General features: G+C 39.6%; 1 protein-coding gene across 1 annotated transcript in view; it reads right to left on the bottom strand.

The window, feature by feature from the left end:
- The window catches only part of si:ch211-186j3.6 (neural-cadherin), a 263,441-nt gene that overhangs the window by 106,956 nt on the left and 138,361 nt on the right, over positions 1-18,124 (bottom strand). Inside the window, exons 17-23 of the mRNA XM_026378538.1 lie at positions 12,683-12,803; positions 12,160-12,322; positions 10,847-11,515; positions 7,221-7,412; positions 6,317-6,760; positions 5,848-6,178; positions 4,531-4,624 (exon numbers count right to left, since the gene is read on the bottom strand). Of these exons, the coding sequence (XP_026234323.1) occupies positions 4,531-4,624; positions 5,848-6,178; positions 6,317-6,760; positions 7,221-7,412; positions 10,847-11,515; positions 12,160-12,322; positions 12,683-12,803 (2,014 nt within the window). The remainder of the gene's footprint in view (positions 1-4,530; positions 4,625-5,847; positions 6,179-6,316; positions 6,761-7,220; positions 7,413-10,846; positions 11,516-12,159; positions 12,323-12,682; positions 12,804-18,124) is intronic.

The following is an 18,124-nucleotide window of genomic DNA, read 5'->3' as shown; positions in this document are numbered from 1 at the left end:
TCTTATTAAAATGCTTACAGGGTCTATCCTGGCTGACACTGGCCAAGAGACAGGCTGAATCATCACCAGCCCTATGGTCTAACATATAGAGGCACCAGTCACACTCACATTCACACCTATGGGCAAATTAGAGTCACCTTTTAACCTAACCTGCCTGTCTTTGTATAGTCTCTGCGCCTTGATTTCCTACTATAATAAACAACAATGAGCATTCTTGCTGCCAGCCTTCAAACTGCTGCCTCGTGTGAGTGCTTTGTGATTGTAGTATTGCCTAGACTAAGCCATTTCTATGTCTGAGAAGGTGACGCTGCTCAATCTACAGGGCTAACTCTTGGTGTGCTACTGATGCAATACTACATTATACATACACAGCCACAACATTAAATGATGAGGTAGTTATTTCTAACAATTTGTGACACCATCGGCACCGTGGGCCAGTGGATTGCACAATGTACTGGGTTCAGCCTTCTGCATGGTAGCTGCATTTTCCCCTTATACCCATGTGGGTTTCGTCTCGGTGCTGGTTAGGTTAATAAGGTGACAGAGTACATCCCAATTCCTTTAGCAGATCACTCCTTGGTTCTTGCTGCTGTACTATTCCCTAGCTTTTATTTTGTTTTCCAGTCCACAATATAGTTGAAAGTGAAGACTCCATGTTATCTATAGAAATGATTGACAGAAGAACCATAAACAACTTTCTTCATCAGATTTTTTTTGTGTCCATGAGATTATTTCTCAAAGTGGGAAACAATAATAAATCAAGTCAAGGAGAATCATCTTCTTCTTTTTTAATCATCATTTTTATTCAGTCACAGGAGCTGAAAATCCCTTAGCGCTGTCTGATAATTTGAAACATGAAGTGAATTATGTAAATACTGTATATATCACATTATACATTTGATCTTATAATGCAAATAAATTCTACAGATCAATTAGATTCAGTGGTTCAGGCTATGATATGAATGTATTTTACACTGAATAGTATTAAATGCAGACACTAAAAATCAGCATATAAAATGCTTCCAGTCACTGAAGTACAGACAGACGCAGATCTACAGTACAAGGGTGCAAAGGTTGGCAGCACATGCACAGCGACAATGACTCATAGTGTGTCATTCACTATTAAAACCTCAAGCCACACCATGTAAATTTTTCTAGTTTCACCAGTACACACAAACCTTTTTAAAGTCTAACATAAGCCTCCATCGTGCAATTTTCAATATGGAGTCTTCTCTTTGATCAAAATGACGCAAGATAAGGTGTGAACTTTAGATAGATCGCACACTTTATTGTGTAAGACACAGTCTTGGATAGTCATACTGAAGAAAATTGCACCTGGGATTGTTGTGACTAGCAGTACAGGAAAAAGGCTGTCTTGAGGGAAACTGCAAGAAAAACAGTAAATGTGATTCAAGCTCCTTTGTGAATTGACAAGTTCTAGTGCACGCAGGATAGTAGATCTGAGTTACTTTAGCTGAGAGATGAAATAATAAATATACTAAGCTGATTTAAGACTCTTAAACATTTACTCTTAAAAGTGCATAAAAAATGTTATTTGGTAATTTGGTGTTTTACTTTTTGTCTTCTGCTGTCAAATAATTACCCTCTGGGACAATAATAGAATATGTGCAGAGACAATGTATCAGACAGAGGGATGCAAGGGAAAAATTTATCTAACAGGCACAGAGACATGTAAGGAAGCAATTTTACTTTAGTCCCTGTCTCCATGCACCCCTTGTACAGTAAATGAGCTCATCTGAGTTTAATTAGAGAGGAAATCCAAGGCAGAACCTTGGCAAATCAACTAATAAGCCACTTGTAAAGACAAGGGCCACATCACCACTTTCTGAGCACACGCTGTGGCATGTAGATTAAGTCTCATGACTAGCACTTAAATTAAGGTTTCATGTCACATGGTGTCATATTTTTACAACTCCAGTAAAGCTTCCAAATTTGGCACCACCTGGTCTAATGAAGACTGCTTTTATAGACATTAATGCTCTCAACTCCTTATATTAGCGCACACTTATATACACTAGTCAAAATACTACGACACTTGTACGTCAATGCACCTTGTAGAATAAGAGATGACCTCTTGATCCAAAACATTAAAAAATGAATAGTTTAATAGGAAAAAATACAAACTCACAGTGAACAGCAGTTACTGTGGCTGATTTGATGCACTGAAATAAAATGTATAAAGCAGAGCAGAACAAGCTTCGACAGGCTACATTTTGTAAAAAGGCCAGTACCATAGAGTGTTTTGAACTTGACTTAGGTTTGAAACAACAAGAGATGAGAGCTGTCATGAAATGTTAATGCCTTGCATTGCACCCAGCCCTCCATACGGGCTGAACTTTGGCACTGAGATATAAGGGAGAAAAGTTTGTCATTTTGAGTATAGATCAGTTTGGAGGATGGAGACTGAGGTGTCATTGGGTGCTGGAAGTGTCACTGTATGAGAAACAGTTACAGATAAAGTGTTAGCTAAAGATTTACAGAGAAGGACAAACAAGGGAAACAAGGAGAGGAAGGATTGAGGAATTTAGATATCAGCCTGAGCGGAAAGAAATGGACAGTATGGTGGAGTAATGGAGATAAAGAACATAAAGAAGATAGAAAAACACAACATAGATTAAGTTGAGTTGGTGAGGATGCAGTAGCTCAATCAATAAATCAGGAACGCAGCTTGATAGCTGATTGAAGAATATCAGCATATGTCCATCACATCACACACAAAATTAATACAAATTACAGCCTCACAGTTTTATGCCTCTGCCAACCAGTCAAGCCACAGTTTACACGCATGTGTCTCCAGATTCATACTGAGTTCATTCATTAATCCAGATATAATAAAATTCCTTCCAAGAAATTGGAATGCGATGGACATGAGGTCGCACTGACCTTGAATCTAATTAGCTCATTCTTCAGTCCAACTGTATGTGTGTGCCAGGTGTTTCTGTGATATCGCATTCACGATTACCTTTAAATACCAAAATCTACTAGTTCAAATGGACATGTGTCACATATGAAGAGAAGTGACTACACTATGCTGGGATATTTAACAGACTTCAATAGAAGCTTGAGTCTTGAGATCTGTTCAGTGCAACGAACACCTGGCCTTTTTGAGATGTATTTAGTCTTTTATATAACACCCCTGAGTAAATGACTACATCAGTCACCAAAACAAACATCTGGCTGCGGGCGTAGTCTTTGTGTTCAGTGTTGTTATCCATTTAAACCCCATCTTATACTGTTGTTTTTGAATCCTATATTAATATGAAACACTATCAAATTTTTGCTAAACAGTTACGCGTCAATAACAGCACTTCTATCTGCATCAGAACTAAAGCAAATTCAATTTCACCATTCATGTGGGTGTTAAAGCCAAGTAGAAAATGTGGTGTATACAAAAAGGAAGTGTCTCAAAAACGAAGGAAAGAAATGATTTCATATTACAAAAAAGACGTTGGTTACAAAAAGACTTCCAAGATTCTTCAAATTCCAAGAGACAGAGTTGGCATCATCACAAGCGAGTTTAAAACTAGAACAGCAGCAAACCTTCCTGGGCATGAAAGAAACAGCTCTGTTTCTCCAAGGGGAATCAGATGTCTCTGGAGGAAAAAAATAAAAAATTGAAAAAGCTGAGAAAACCCCTTATAATACTGCCACTATTACTTTGCAGGGTGGCTTATTGAATGCAGGAACTAAAGCTCCTAGAACTCAAACTATCCAACTGTCCAAGAGCAAGACCATAAAAAGATCAAGGTCTATGACATGAAGAACACCATCCGAATATTCTAGTGTGGACTTGGGTTCATCCATCTGTGGGAATGCTTTTTGGCTTCAGGAACTGATTGTGACTGTGTGACTGGTATCATGGATCTTTTGAAATACCAGGCCATTATGAAGAAGAATGTGAAGCCCTCGGTGTGTGAGTTTGATTATTGCTCGACATCAAAACAACAAAACCAAGCAAATCCTACCAAAGAATATTATTGACTGGGAAACCGTTGCATATGAGGAATGGGCTAAAATGTTAAGAGAGAGGCGTCAGAACCTGTGAAACTAACAGTAATGTTTAATGGATGCCAAAAAGGTCAAGGGTCACAAATTATTTAGTGATCATAGCCAATGCTAAGTCTATTGGGTAGTTGGTTGTGGAGATGCACATAACAGAACAAGGTTCACAGTATTGTGCTTCACTGACTTAATTTTACTCATCTGGATTCTGGATTACTTCATTAACCAAAAAAGTAATGATGTATCTATTTGAGCATCTTGGCAAGCAGATGCCCAACCCTCATTATAACTCACTTCAAATTGGTAATGACACAGAAAATGCTTTACCAACTAAAGCCGTCATGACTGCCCACATTCATTTTTATCTATTAATGTCAGCTGTTATGATAGTTTTAGTTGGTACATTTTAGTTTGATTGAAATTGTTATGTTTTCACTTATTAATCTTGCATAATGTTGTAGATCTAAATGGTTCACTGAGCGGTTCATAGAGAGTTAGATCATTTACCTTGGCACATGTCCTTCAAACACATATGTCTTGTTGTCCCAGTCATCAGGGTCAGGAGAGTAGACTTTTCCAAGCACTGTAGTTGGCATACGGCCTGGATGATAGAGGATGAAAAACATGTTTATTTAATATTTTAAATGACCATTAACCAATAAGTGATCAAGGGCAAGTAGCCTTGGTAATCGTGATAAAACAGTATAGCCCATATGCAGGCAAACTGCATTAACAGTGAATGAAATATAGATAAAAGCCTCAATTATTGGATTTCAGGCTTTATTGCAATTTCTTTTCAGCTGAACCATGAAGTTCAACACCACTGAAATAGTTAGCATTTAAATGGCACAAAATGATAATGTTATACTATTTTCATTTAGATCCAGGTGAGAATATGTGTAACAAAGCTATGTATGGTGACAAAAAGCAGATGAGTAGCATGGCCTGTTATTATTTGGTGAGAAGGGACTAAAATATTTATTCATCTTGTAGAGTTGGTGCAATATAATAGTTTAATACCTGACTCAACAAGTTAATATGAAGGTTTCTTTTGAAACTCCTAAAAGTCCTGACCAAATTCAAGATTTACTATGGACTGAGACATGCTGTTATTAATTTTTTTTTTTTTTTTTTTTGCCATCCTGTTTATGTATGACTCTGAGTGGATGTTTGTGCCAGATGTAATGAACTTTTCTCGAGGCATTTTTGAGAAACCACTGATGATAATGGGACATACGTGAGCATGAGGTCACAGTTACCTTGACCTTTAGCCACCAAAATTTATTACATTAACCCTTCAGTTCCAGATGGCACCTTTGCCAAATTTGCCAAAGTTTCTTCAAGGTGTTTGAGAGATTGCATTCACAAGACTGGGACAAATGGAAAACCCAAGAACCTGCTGTAGACCTCTGGCCACACTGACACAGAGGCATAAAAATGGACATTATTGCTGTGAGTAATTGCACAACAAAAGACCCTTAGAAGTGACCCTTAGAACAGCACCATGGGGCTCATTCATACTAAACAATGATCATGCAGACAATATTAGTGACAATAAATACGTTGAAGCAGAAGTGAAAAACTCAGAGAGTGTGTGTGTCTGTGTGTTAATTACTACACAGTGATTACAAATTAATTGGTTGGCACCTACAGAGACAGAAACTACCTTTGAAAGCAGAGTTCAGAATGTGCTGAAGACACTGGCTATTTTTATGTATGGCTTTTTAATTAGACCGATAAAGTGACAAAGCTCTGGGCTGTATACAGGGTACCGTGTTCTTCTGTATCTTTGAAATCTAAATTCTAAATATAAAGATGACTCACCTCTGTGACTATTGATGAAAATTTTCTTCTCCCCTGCCACATGTGCGTGATCATTTTGATCCCCAATTGTGACTGTGAGGGTGCTTGTCACTGTTTTGGCTGGGCGCCCGCTGTCGCTCATAATAATAGGAATGAGGAATTCTTTCTGACGCTCGCGGTCAAACGTCCTCAGTGCTGTTAGTGTTGCCGTGCCATTCAGGTTATCCTGGAGGTAGAAGTCGTTGCTGTGGCGATACTCAGAGGGGACAGTGAAATGAAAGGGTGGGCCGTTCTCGGGAGAGTCCGGATCCACAGCCCTCAGCACGGTTGATGTTTGGTTCATTCTTACCACCTGAGCAAGGAGAGAGCATGAGGAGTTTTGGCTCAATCATCTATTTTCATTTGTTCTGCTAATGAACATTAAGTAACCCACATATAGCTTCATATGACTGTATAGTAACATATCATGATCAAGTCTAGTCAAGCCTACCTGTGGTCCAGCCACATTCTCAAAGACTATCGGGGAGTATGCTGCCTCAAACTCTGGTCCATTATCATTCACATCCAATAGGGGCAGCTGGACTGTGGCACTGCCTGTTAGCGGTGGAACACCATGATCGGTAGCTATGACGACAAGGTGATGCTGGGTTATCCTCTCTCGATCGAGAGGCCGTGCCACAGAGAGTACACCAGACTGGTCAATAGTGAACAGCCCCTCAGGATCTGAGTCTTCCAATAAGCTGTAGGTAATGTCATGGTTTTGGCCTGAATCAGAGTCACTGGCCACCAAACGCGCCACGCTGGTTCCCACAGACACATCCTCAGGTAGTGGAGCCAGAGACAGGAAGTGTGGAATAAAGACGGGTGCATGATCGTTGTAGTCTTCCACCTCCACCACACAGTGCAGAAAGCTGGAGAAGTCCAGGTCTTCCACCTGAAACAGGAACCACACACAGTCTCAAATATCACGCAACTGCAGTATGTGCTATATGTACATTCATTCATGTTATCAGCCAAACAGTGTGCAGCTGGAAGTTCCTACCAAGGGCAAGTGAAGAATACGAGAAAATAATCAACAGAGAAAATCGGCAAAGAACTTTTTTTTTATAGCAGCAAGGGCACACATCCACATTTCTGAACCACTGACATATGGCACCCTCTGTTTGGCTAGCCTCATAGCACACCCTTTACCTTCATAGTCTTTCTTAGCTTTTGATAAGTTTCAACAATTGCCCACCCTTTCCAGTAACATACTGTATGAGAATGTACCCAACATCAATTTCACCAGACCACCGCATCATTCATCATCTGTGATCTGAAGTATGAATGAAAACTTAATTAATTAGAAAGTTGGGATCAAAATATAAATCTGTGATTTTCTAGTTTCCATGTACCTTCAGTGTGAGGTTGAATCTCTGCTCACTGTGTCGTTCATAGTCCAGACGCTTCTTGAGCCTAAGGGTGCCGCGCTGCTCCTGTTTGTGACTGACCATGTAGAACTTCTGCTCTTGGTCTCCAGCCACAACACTGAAGGTCAGCAGGGCATTTTCTCCAGTGTCTCGGTCTTCTGCTGCAAGCTCCAGAACCTTATAAAGCCAAGAACATGTGTTTTACATCTCTCAAAGAGGTTAGTGTAATTTTCCCAATAGCAGCGCAGAAAAGTATGAGGCACGGCCCTCACAAGCTCAGAGGTTCACACCTTGTATGCATGTGGTGAACACCTTAATCCAAATGTTTTGCTAAATGCTAACTTCTGCTTACCATATCATAAACTTCATGGCTTCTATATTCACTGAGATGTTTTTTTAGACTATTCTACATGATTGAAGCCTTCCAAAACATGGATTTCCCACACTTGTTAGTGCCTTTGAATGCCTCTGAAGTACGGCTGCTGCTGTCAAAGGCTGCCCATGTGTTCTGTGTTACTTAATGTAAAACCTGTGCACAAAAGCCATTGACAAATCCACTTACTAGAAGAAAACAGGGATTTGCATGCTATCTCTCAAATATCAGGGCGCTGTATATGTTTTGGACATACTGGAACTTCTGGGTGAGATGGGATGGGGTTTGATATGACATCACAGCTGTTGATACATTTCAGTAGATAAGTAGGAGTCTTCCACTCTGACCGGATCTTTACTCAGCCCTCTGTCCAGAATAATCATGTCTTATATTATCTACTCTCTACTCTTCTGTAATGTTTCAGTGACTTTCGTGCATATGCAACACTTCATACATTTTTTAGGATTTAACAGAAGTCAAGAGGGAATGGTTCAGGCTGCATTATGTCAGTGATGTGACATTGAGGCAGCACTGCACTGATGTTCTATTAACATTAATAACATTGCTTTGGCTCCTCTAATACAACTGACAGTAAAATGTACGTCTTAGTTTGCTGACTTCTGAAGCAGACTTAAAGCTTTGCAGTAAGAAATTCTTTTTATTTACTCTTTTGACATTTCTGAGACTGAAATTTTCTCACAAATTAAGTGGAACAGGAAACCTTACATCGCAATTTTAGGGGCATTACTTATGCCAGTGATGAAATGTCATATTTGCGCATCTTCAAATGAGCATATGGTACTCATCAGTCTGAAAAAGGCAATCTATAATAAGTTTGACAAATCCAGCTTGAAACACTTGCACAGAGAAGTCTCTCAGAAAAAACACCAGAGAATAATAGGACAAGAATACAAAAATGAAACTGTTGTCCAAAAGGTGGGGAGCACAGCTTTGTGAAAAGACATTTTTCTAACGGTAGATGAAGAGCCTGCTTTCATTTGCATTCTATTTAGATCTCAGGTCAGGTTCACAAAGATGTTTTAGCCTGGTTCGTGGTGTTGAACTGATCTTAAATTTGCTTTTAGATTTTTCTAAAGACAGTTTCAAACAACACTGAGTGACACTCACTGAAGTGTAAAAGGTTCACTAACCTACCCCCAGAGAGAGAGCATAACCCGATCCTGAGCTAGATTGATGACTTACCCAGTAGCTGGTTGTTTCTTAGTTCTGCTGCATTAAAGAAGAATTACTGAAGTTTTTTATTAGAAAACTTCCCACAGCATCTGTAAATATGGACAAAGAGAAACCTAGAGCTTGTGCTCACTCCTTGCTGGGGACGTCTCTGTACAGGAAGCATGATGAGATTATTGAATTCATTTAGATATGCATTATTATGCATTATGTTATGTTCTCAGCTTTTTGGAAATGAGCAAAACCACAGCATTTCACCCCTGCTGTGGATGCAAACTTTTTTTTAGATTTTATAGTAGTGGGTGTTTTTCAGATTGTTACCATATTCAACAGATTTCCTCAGTAAAATGTCCTTGTAGCTGTTGAATTTGTCCATAAGGAAGGCGTTTTCTGCTGGAAAGAAGGGCGAGAAGCACTTTGATAAGGCTGTTCTAACAGCTAACATGTTTGACGCCTCCCAGTCCTACTTAAGACAGTCAGCAACTTTGCTGCATGTCTGTGACTAGAACTACAGTATATTGTAGCTCACGCACTTTCTGAAACTGTCCTTTTTTTTCCTATGATAGAAATCTAGGTCGCTACAGCTTGAAAGTTGTCTGAATTTCTACAGCAGCCACAAGTTTACTTGGCTATCTGCCACTTTGTACTGACAACTTGTTTAAACTCAACTTGTTTTGTATTAGTGGAGAGCAGCTGGAAGGAAACCTTACAGTCTACGTATGATGTGCAGAACTCAAACACTAAGCTGAAAGGAAAAGCAAGCTGTACAGAGTTTTGCTCTGACCTTATGTCAAAATAAATAAATAAATGGATAAAAAGCATCCATTGGAGGAGCTTTATTATATGTGAATTACAATGTGTCCTGTACTGGGCAAGAAACACCAGAAAATACACCCGAAGGTCAGGAAAATGTATCAATGTAGCACTGCATGTGCTTGGTAGACAGCATGGTCTTTTATGGAAAAAGGGCTCTAACATTGAAACTGTGAAAAAATACTTTCTCTGTTCTTTCTGATAGCTGAACTTGTTGTTGGAAAACATTTTCTTATAGTTATCTTTAATCCATTATTGATATCACACATAATTTCACCTCTGAGTTTGTGTGCATACAGTACAGTAGAAATAAATATATTGTATGTCTAAATATACTGTATATACAGTGTATAGCAACTCAGTTTAATGCATTAACAGCCTAGTGACTTTAGCACGGCTTATTTTTATTATTCTTATTTTTATTTTTCTTAAAATAATGTAAAATCAGCTGATGGTTTTACTAAAGAACAATTCTCGCTGTGGTTTAAGAGTTTTTGGAACTGGATCCACAAATGAGAATGGGCTGGATGATTTATCACATGTACAACTGCTGGCTGCACTCGGCAGTGTGTGTGTTTCTCCATCAGGTTGAAGAAAACTCATAAACTGTTAAAAGCATCCTTCTGACTTTCTGGGTTTTAAACAGGATTTAGCTTGTCATCAATTTCAATCATGGAATTAACAGTAGGTAGCCACTGATCTAAGCTGCTGTTTGTCAGTTTAACCATAAACCCCGACAATCTGTGCTAAACTACAAGAAGCACCTCTGTGACAGACAGAGGTAATTTGTCTTACACATGGTAAATTTGGCCCGTAGGCTGTAGTCCCCAGTAAGCTGATATAATGCTTTTTTTAACAGGATGATAGTCATTTTAATATGACTTGAAGAGGTGATAATGTTGGCAATTGAATTCCCCTTGAATCAGTTTGCTGTGCACAGCTTACCACCAGTACACCAGTTGGTATTACAGGTGAATTGACTGTGAGTGACGGTGTCACTGTCACTTGCCCGATTGGACCAGTGACTGACTAATAAACTTGCCTTGGCATTATGCCAGTGCTTAGATTGAACTTTATCTAACTGCTACTACTGAGGTATTTGCCCTGATGTAAATAGGAGCCTATCTTGGATTTAAGATGTGATTCTGAAGCATACTATCATCCACCACCAAATGTCATGTTTACTTATAAAGAGGTCATTTTACATAAATTGACAGAATCCCTACTGACCCACCTCAGCATTGGACTCTGCGTTCTCAGAAATCCTTGCCAAGCAGGAGTGATCAGTGAATCTTGGCGCATGGTCGTTCACGTCCTTGATCTGAATGGTAGCAGTTCCAGTTCCTGTCATCCCTCCCCCATCTCTGGCCTCCACAACCAGGAGATAGGACTCAACCTGCTCTCTGTCCAGACCAGTCATGGCTACGCTGATGGTCCCTGTGGTGGGGTTGATAGTGAACATTTCTGAGAAGGTAGGCACTCTTCCTATATCAGTGTTAGTGGGATCTAAACTACCCACAATCCTGTAAGAAAGCACAGCATTCTGCCCCACAGCTGAGTCATCCAAGTCAGTGGCTGTCATCTCCATCACCGACGTCCCTGCTAGCGAGTTCTCTGGGACATCTCCATGGCAGCTGGGGGCACAGGTGAAGACGGGCGCGTTGTCATTGATGTCCCACACATTGATGATAACATCGGTGAAGCCAGTCAGACCTTCACCACCTTCATCTGTTGCCAGGACGACGAAACGCCACACAGCTCGCTCCTCTCGGTCCAGGGTCCGCTGGGCGTAGATCTTGCCTGTGACCTCATCAATTATGAATTCACTCTCTGCACCCTGGCCATGGAGAGAGTAACGTAGGGCCTCCTGGTCAGCATCTTTATCTGGGTCAGACGCTGTTACCTGTAACATCAAAGGCACAGCGAGACAGAGATGGTGATGAAAGTCTAATCACCAAGTTCGTACACTACTTAATTATTGAAATGCTGCTGACTTAGAGCGACTTAGAGATATTTTGACAGAACCACTTCACGGCCGCTCTGTGCAGTCATGAACTTGTCGGCATGCGAATCTAGCAAACATCTTCATCCCCAACTCCCTGTACTCCTGCCTCTTTTCTTCTGTCATCCTCAACACATCAGTGACAATTACACTCTGAGCAGGTCAGAAATATCTCAACATTGTATGTGTGATGTCAAACCAAAATTAACTGTGTTTCATTTAAAAAGAGAAAAGCTCTTACAAAGCTCTTAGAAATGTGGAGTATTACAAAAACTATTTTGAGGTCTTTAGTTTACCATGCGTAAAGCCTCCATGTTGGAGTGCCTGTCAATCTTTCCTTGACATTCCACAATAGGAAAAACTAATTTCAGTGAGTAAAGTGAAATTTGGAATGTGGGCATCAGGGAGCTGCTCCTCTCTCTTGTATTTTATTCTAGCACAGTATGGTTCCTAACATATAGTTTGCATATTATTGAGAAGAAAGGCAGGTCCGACTTTATATTGTGAGGGTCAAGAGTAAAAGCTGAATAATGATTGGACTGTACCTGTAACACAAACACTGGCGAGCCATCCAGCTCCTCTGTTACGCTGCCGTAGTACTCGTTAACAGTAAACACCGGAGCCTCATCATTCTTGTTAACCACGTTTACCGTCACCGTTGCATAATCCTCCCACTTCCCATCTGAAGCCAGCACGTGAAGCTTGTACCTGGGCAAAAGTTTCAGCTTCAGCAGGTGCTTTCACAAAATAAGCTACAGTTTAGATTCAAATTGTTGTTGTTGTTTCTTCTAAAACACATAGCTCGCTTGTATTTTCTTTACAATTATTACAGTTAAAGATCTAGAATATGTATTATCAGACAAAAAAAACTGAGCTAAAATATTAGAATGCAACCCCATATTTTCCTGCTAGAAGAAAGAAAACTCTTGACAAATGCATTTGACCTATTAGTAGCATTGTGGCTGCAGGGGGGGTGGGGATGGCCCATTGTGTTTCAGGTAAAATTACTGATGGATAAGTATTTACCTAGTGGTTCAAGAAGGATTCCTCTCTGGAGTGTGCTCCTACCTTTTGTTCTGTTCATAATCCAGAGGTTGGGCAATAAAGATAGTGCCCACCTCTGGCTCCACATCAAACACTCCTCCTGTATTCCCTGATGTGATCTGGTAGCGCAGCTTAGCGTTTCCACCTGCAGACAGTGAGACATGGGAGTGGAGCGGGAAAAGGAAGAGATGGAGTATGATTCAGTGTGAGTAAGTCTTATTGCTGTGGCACAAACATAATCCAGGAATTTAGCTTTTGTTTTTGTAGAATGATAGAGGTTTGGTGAAAACCTGGTCCCACATGAATTGCAATTCCCTGCATAGTTCAGTGATGTCTTTTTTCTGCCAATCGACCAATCTGGCTCCTTTAACTGAGATAGATAGCATCAGCCTGCTTTAGCTGCCAGACTGAAATCAGATATCAAGTCTTTGGTGTGATTTGATTGTGAGTCTTTTAACAACAGGCAGCTTCTTAGAAAGACATTTATTATGCTTCTACAGTACCAGAAATCTAAGAAAAACCCATAGTGACCTCGCTGAAGCTCTGCTTGTCTATAGATAAAACACAAAAGACAAAGGAGAAAAAGTTGGACTGCCAACAGGCCAAATGGAAAGTTAATTAAGACACACACCCAAAGATGATGAATGAGAAACAGTGTAAAAGCGATTTGAGTACCAATAAGGTAGAAAAGTGCAGACCATTTACCAAAAAAACATCTCAAGTGATGTGGACATGCATTTATCATGACTACTCAAGCCAAATGTCATATCTCGTTCTGAACATGAATGGCCACTCAAAAATGTAACTACTGTATCTACTTATAGCCATCAAAAGCTGATAATAATGACATTTTGTTCAGTGCGGATTCAGAGCCAGAGTACATCAGCAAGATGTTGGAGTTAAAGTTCACATCTATTGTAGGTCTAGGAAATTATTATCAGGTTCCCCCTTAGCACACAAGAAATATATGTCCTCTGGTATCAGTGAAGGGTCGACTTATGTAATAATTATTGTCATTTTTAATGTTGTGTATTAACCTCCTGTGTCAGAAGTGGGCCTTGGTAAAACAAGAGAGACATCTGACACATAAGGCTAAGGTTATTACAAGTAATTGTCAGTTTCACAACAGACAATTGAGCTAGTCGTGGATGGGTTCAATCTGCATAAAATCACTAAAGGCGTTCACAGTAGGTTCCTGCAAGAACTTGTTTGCTGGAGCATGGAAACCTTACATTTGTAGCTATGTTTGGCAGCCTGCACAGGCTTAAATGTGCATCGTTAAATTACCAGCACATTTTGAATTTAAGAACAATAGTACTGTTCTATATAAAGAGGAACAGCTTGTGTTGAAAAACTTCTGTCATGCAGCCAAGAATAGAACTTACAAGTGATTAGGCTCTCCTGTGTTTCACTGCAGGTATGAGCATTAAGTTTTTAGCAGAGAAAGGCCAAGAAATTTCAACTTAGTGGTGTTTATACTGATACCGTGGTATGCAGAGATCTACAAAAGTACCATTTACAGCGCAGGGTTTTATGTGCAATACCTGTGCCAGAATCAAGACACGGCTAAAGTAATAATTAAAACTCTATTGTTTTAAGCAATACTATGAAAATTACCCCCCTCTTTTTGTTTTCAAAGTTCTCTTACTACATCACTTGATATTATTATAATCTTTTTTGTCTCTGCAAAGCATTTTTAATAAGGTCTATTGAATACTGATCAACAAAATGCCCCCCCCTCAATGCAATTACCAGTTAAGCCAAGGTCTGCATCCCAATCACTGTTGCATCGACCATTCCACATGTTAATACGAAAGGGAAAGGAGAAACCTCTGAAGACGTGATGAGATTCCCAGCTTATTAGTGAGATGAAAGTCAAAGAAGGAGAGAGGAGCATGCTCTAATCCACATCGTTTTGTACCGTCTGTCTGTTGGCTTTTTAAATAGGACATTAGGGATACGTGCAATTGCATTTCTTTCCGGTCTCTCTTATCCTCTGTTTTTCTAGTTGTCTCAATTGCTTAAGCATTTAGAAAACTGCCGAGACCCAAAGGACCACAATAAATAAATAAATAAATAGAGAGAAAATGAATGTTTTTCCCCCAGTTGTACCAATTTCAAAACTCTTTTCATCTCTCTAGGTACTGTGTTTTACTGAAACTGGAGTATACAGACAGAGAGACACAAGGAAACAGAGGGTTGGCAAATGTCACTATTAGCAAAAAAATAGTTTGGAAGGAGAATTGTACTACTGCTGGAATAACTGATAAAAAGAAATGTTAATACAGCTTGTGAATACTTAACATTTTTTATGAATATGTTGTATCAGTGACCTATGGTTATTGTGAATGATGTGCTGCTCACATTTCTACAATCAAATCTACAGTATGTGGAAAACCAATACTGACAACAAGAGTACACTGTTGCTATGCCACTGATGTGGCAAGCCATATTTACTTACATTACTGAGTGAAATACTTTCAATACAGTTTGAGTAGCTAATTTATTTTTCCAACTAACAATGTTTATACACGTGACAGTTTATTAACTACCCTTCAAGCCTGCAGGTTTTCAGTATTTGATAATAGGAATATTTTCAGGGAATCAGGGAATTCAATACTATCAGCTAAATTAGGTGTGAGATATGTATGCCGAGGCACCCTATTGCCTCATTTCAGCATAAATCCACTTCCTTCGACAACTCCCTCCAATAACTTAACAGTCATACATCCCTGCAAAAATAAATAAATAAATAAGTAAACACACACAGACAGGGGTCCCCCATTTTTCACAGTTGGTGGTAATAAGCGTATTCAGCAGGCTTTCTACAATCACACAACTGTATAAGCAAAGAAGTGTCCTCTTGAAATAAGCTTGTTTGCGTGTAGCCATTGAGAGTTATTTATCACAGCGAAGTGTGGGGTGTACAGCAGGCCTCTGCTCTCTGCTGTGATAAATGCTAGATAATATGAACATTATACCTCCTTCTCTTCATCTTCACACACACAAAGCCAGCCTCCTTCGCTCTCTCTTCTTAGAAATACCAAATGAAAAAAATGCTCAAAATACTGAGAAAAATGGATCCATTCCATTAGGTTTAGAGTATGAACACCATGCATCCATGGCAAGAGGAACACACAAGGCAGAAGCATTCGCAAAAACATTCATGAGCTGCACATAGTATCAGCACACAGTAGTTACAATCAGAGCAGACGTAGGTAAAGTGTGATGTTAGGAAATTTAAAAATGTTTTCCAAGTCACAATAGTGCCCGGCTCTGGCTTTATAAGAGGCTTCTAAACAACTAGGTTACAGTAGGATCGCTTTTTGCGAGGTCATGATGCAACAATAAATGAGTGAACACCCGTCCCAGGTTTGAATGAAGATCACTGTTCAAAGTGCAGCTACCCTTTTCAATTCAATACTGACTTTCAGTTATCTGGTTTTACATGGACAAGCTGCTTTATATTTAGGAGAATGACAGTTTTCATAGGTGACCTATAGCAGGCACAAAGTGAGCAAAGGTAGGTCCCATTTGATCCAGCTTACAGTACAGTAGGCACAGAAAGGCTGCAAAGTTGCATGTGATAGTGAAAGGTAGATTTTGTACCAACTCAGCCAGCTGCTGCTAGAGCTGCTGTCTATAATCCAAAGACCACGAGTGAGGTAAGAGGCACCACTTTGTAAGACCATTAAAAAGTGGACTGTAATTCCAATGACTCATTCTCTATAACAGAACTCTATCTAACTGCTAACAGATCATTTGACGTCAGTTTTAGGATCAACGTACATGGTCTAAACTGTCTCTGAAAAACTAGGTTCCTATGCAACTTAATGGGTGGGTAATTTTTAACTGCTACCATAAATGTGTTAAAGAAAATGAAATCACAAAGAGGTGTTTGGGGAAGACTTATTCAACGGGTAACCTGCACATATCTGATGGATCAGGTTCCGCATTTGAAAAAAGCAATGCAGACCATCAACAGGTGTCAAAACACAGTGCAACACAGCTGCTGCGACTGCCGCTGCACACGGCATGTGATGTCAAACTGCAAGTTGTACTGCAAGGCAGGATATTTTGACCCTTTTATTATTATGTTAATGTAGTAGATTAGTAATTTTCAATTTGAATTTGCATATTTGCACATATATTATCCTGTTTTCCAATAGAAAACATAAACCAGTTGGAATTAGGTTTCCTACACAAATGAGACAGGGTTGTCCAATTACATTTTCATTCACATGTTATAGGTCATCACATCAGCAATTTAAGCTCATAACATTCAGTATTTGTATCATTTGACTGTTGTTGTGTTAAGTTGGCTACAGCTACAATTTTTAAGGTTGTTGTGTTGCAAACTTAAAATATGGTTGATTAAATAATTTATCTTTAATCTACACTCAGTACCCCATAATCACAAAGTAAAAACTTCAGAAATGTCTGTAAATGTATTAAAAAGAAAAAGAACTGAAGTATTTAGATCCTTTATGAAGAACTTCACTGTTAAAGTTGGGTTTGTTGTTGGGTATGACACAACAAGGTTTGCACCACCTAGACTGGAGGATTCTTCTTTGCAAATCCTTTCAAGATCAGTCAGGATGGAGGGGGACCGACAGTGGACAGTCAGTTTCATAGGGTTCAAGTCAAGGTTCTGGCTGGACCACTCTAGCACATTTACAGAATTGTCCTTAAGCTACTCCTCTGTGGTTAGGATTGTTGTCATGTTGGAAGGTTAACGTGTTCAACTGTGGAACAGGTTTCTTATTGAGCATATCTCTGTACTTTAATCTATTCAGCTCTCCATAAACCCTGACTGGTCTGCAATTGGGTTTTTGTGTGTTTTGCACAGAGGAGAGGCTTCTGTCGAGCTACTCTGCCATAAAGTCAGGGTTGTGGAGGGCTGCAATGATGGTTGTCCTTCTGGAACTTAGACTGAGTTCCAGAGATCCTGTTTGGAGATGGTACAGAGTGCCCATTGGGTTCTTAGTTATTCCTCCTACTAAGGCTTTTCTGCCCTAGTTGCTCAGTTTAGCCAGACAACTAGCTCTTGGAAAAGTTCTTGTGCCAAACGTCAATTTGAGTTTTATGGAAGCCACTGTGCCCTTGGGAACCTTCAGTGGAGCAGAAATATTTTGTAGCCTTCCCCAGATCTGCAGGCAGTTCCTTTGACCTCATGGTTCTTGGTTTCTGACACAGTACGCATCGTCAGCTGTGAGGCCTTCTTTAAAGAGGTGTGCACCTTTGCAAACCAATCAATGTCATTCCAATCAAGGACCAATTGATCAGGACATTCATGAGGCTGAGTCCATTATTATTATTAACATTTTGTTTCATCTTTTACGGACACACAGTCACACACAAACATATTGCACAGTTGTGGGAGCAGCAGATGTAAATAAAATCAAAAATCCACTTGCAGTCTTTTTTTTTTTTTGTAAGACTAATATCTTTGACTTTTATACAGAA

The sequence above is a fragment of the Anabas testudineus genome, chromosome 3, assembly GCF_900324465.2.
Source record: "Anabas testudineus chromosome 3, fAnaTes1.2, whole genome shotgun sequence".
NCBI classification, from domain to species: domain Eukaryota; kingdom Metazoa; phylum Chordata; class Actinopteri; order Anabantiformes; family Anabantidae; genus Anabas; species Anabas testudineus.
The sequence above is the reverse complement of the archived record's forward strand: the minus strand, read 5'-3'. Positions and strand labels throughout refer to the sequence as shown.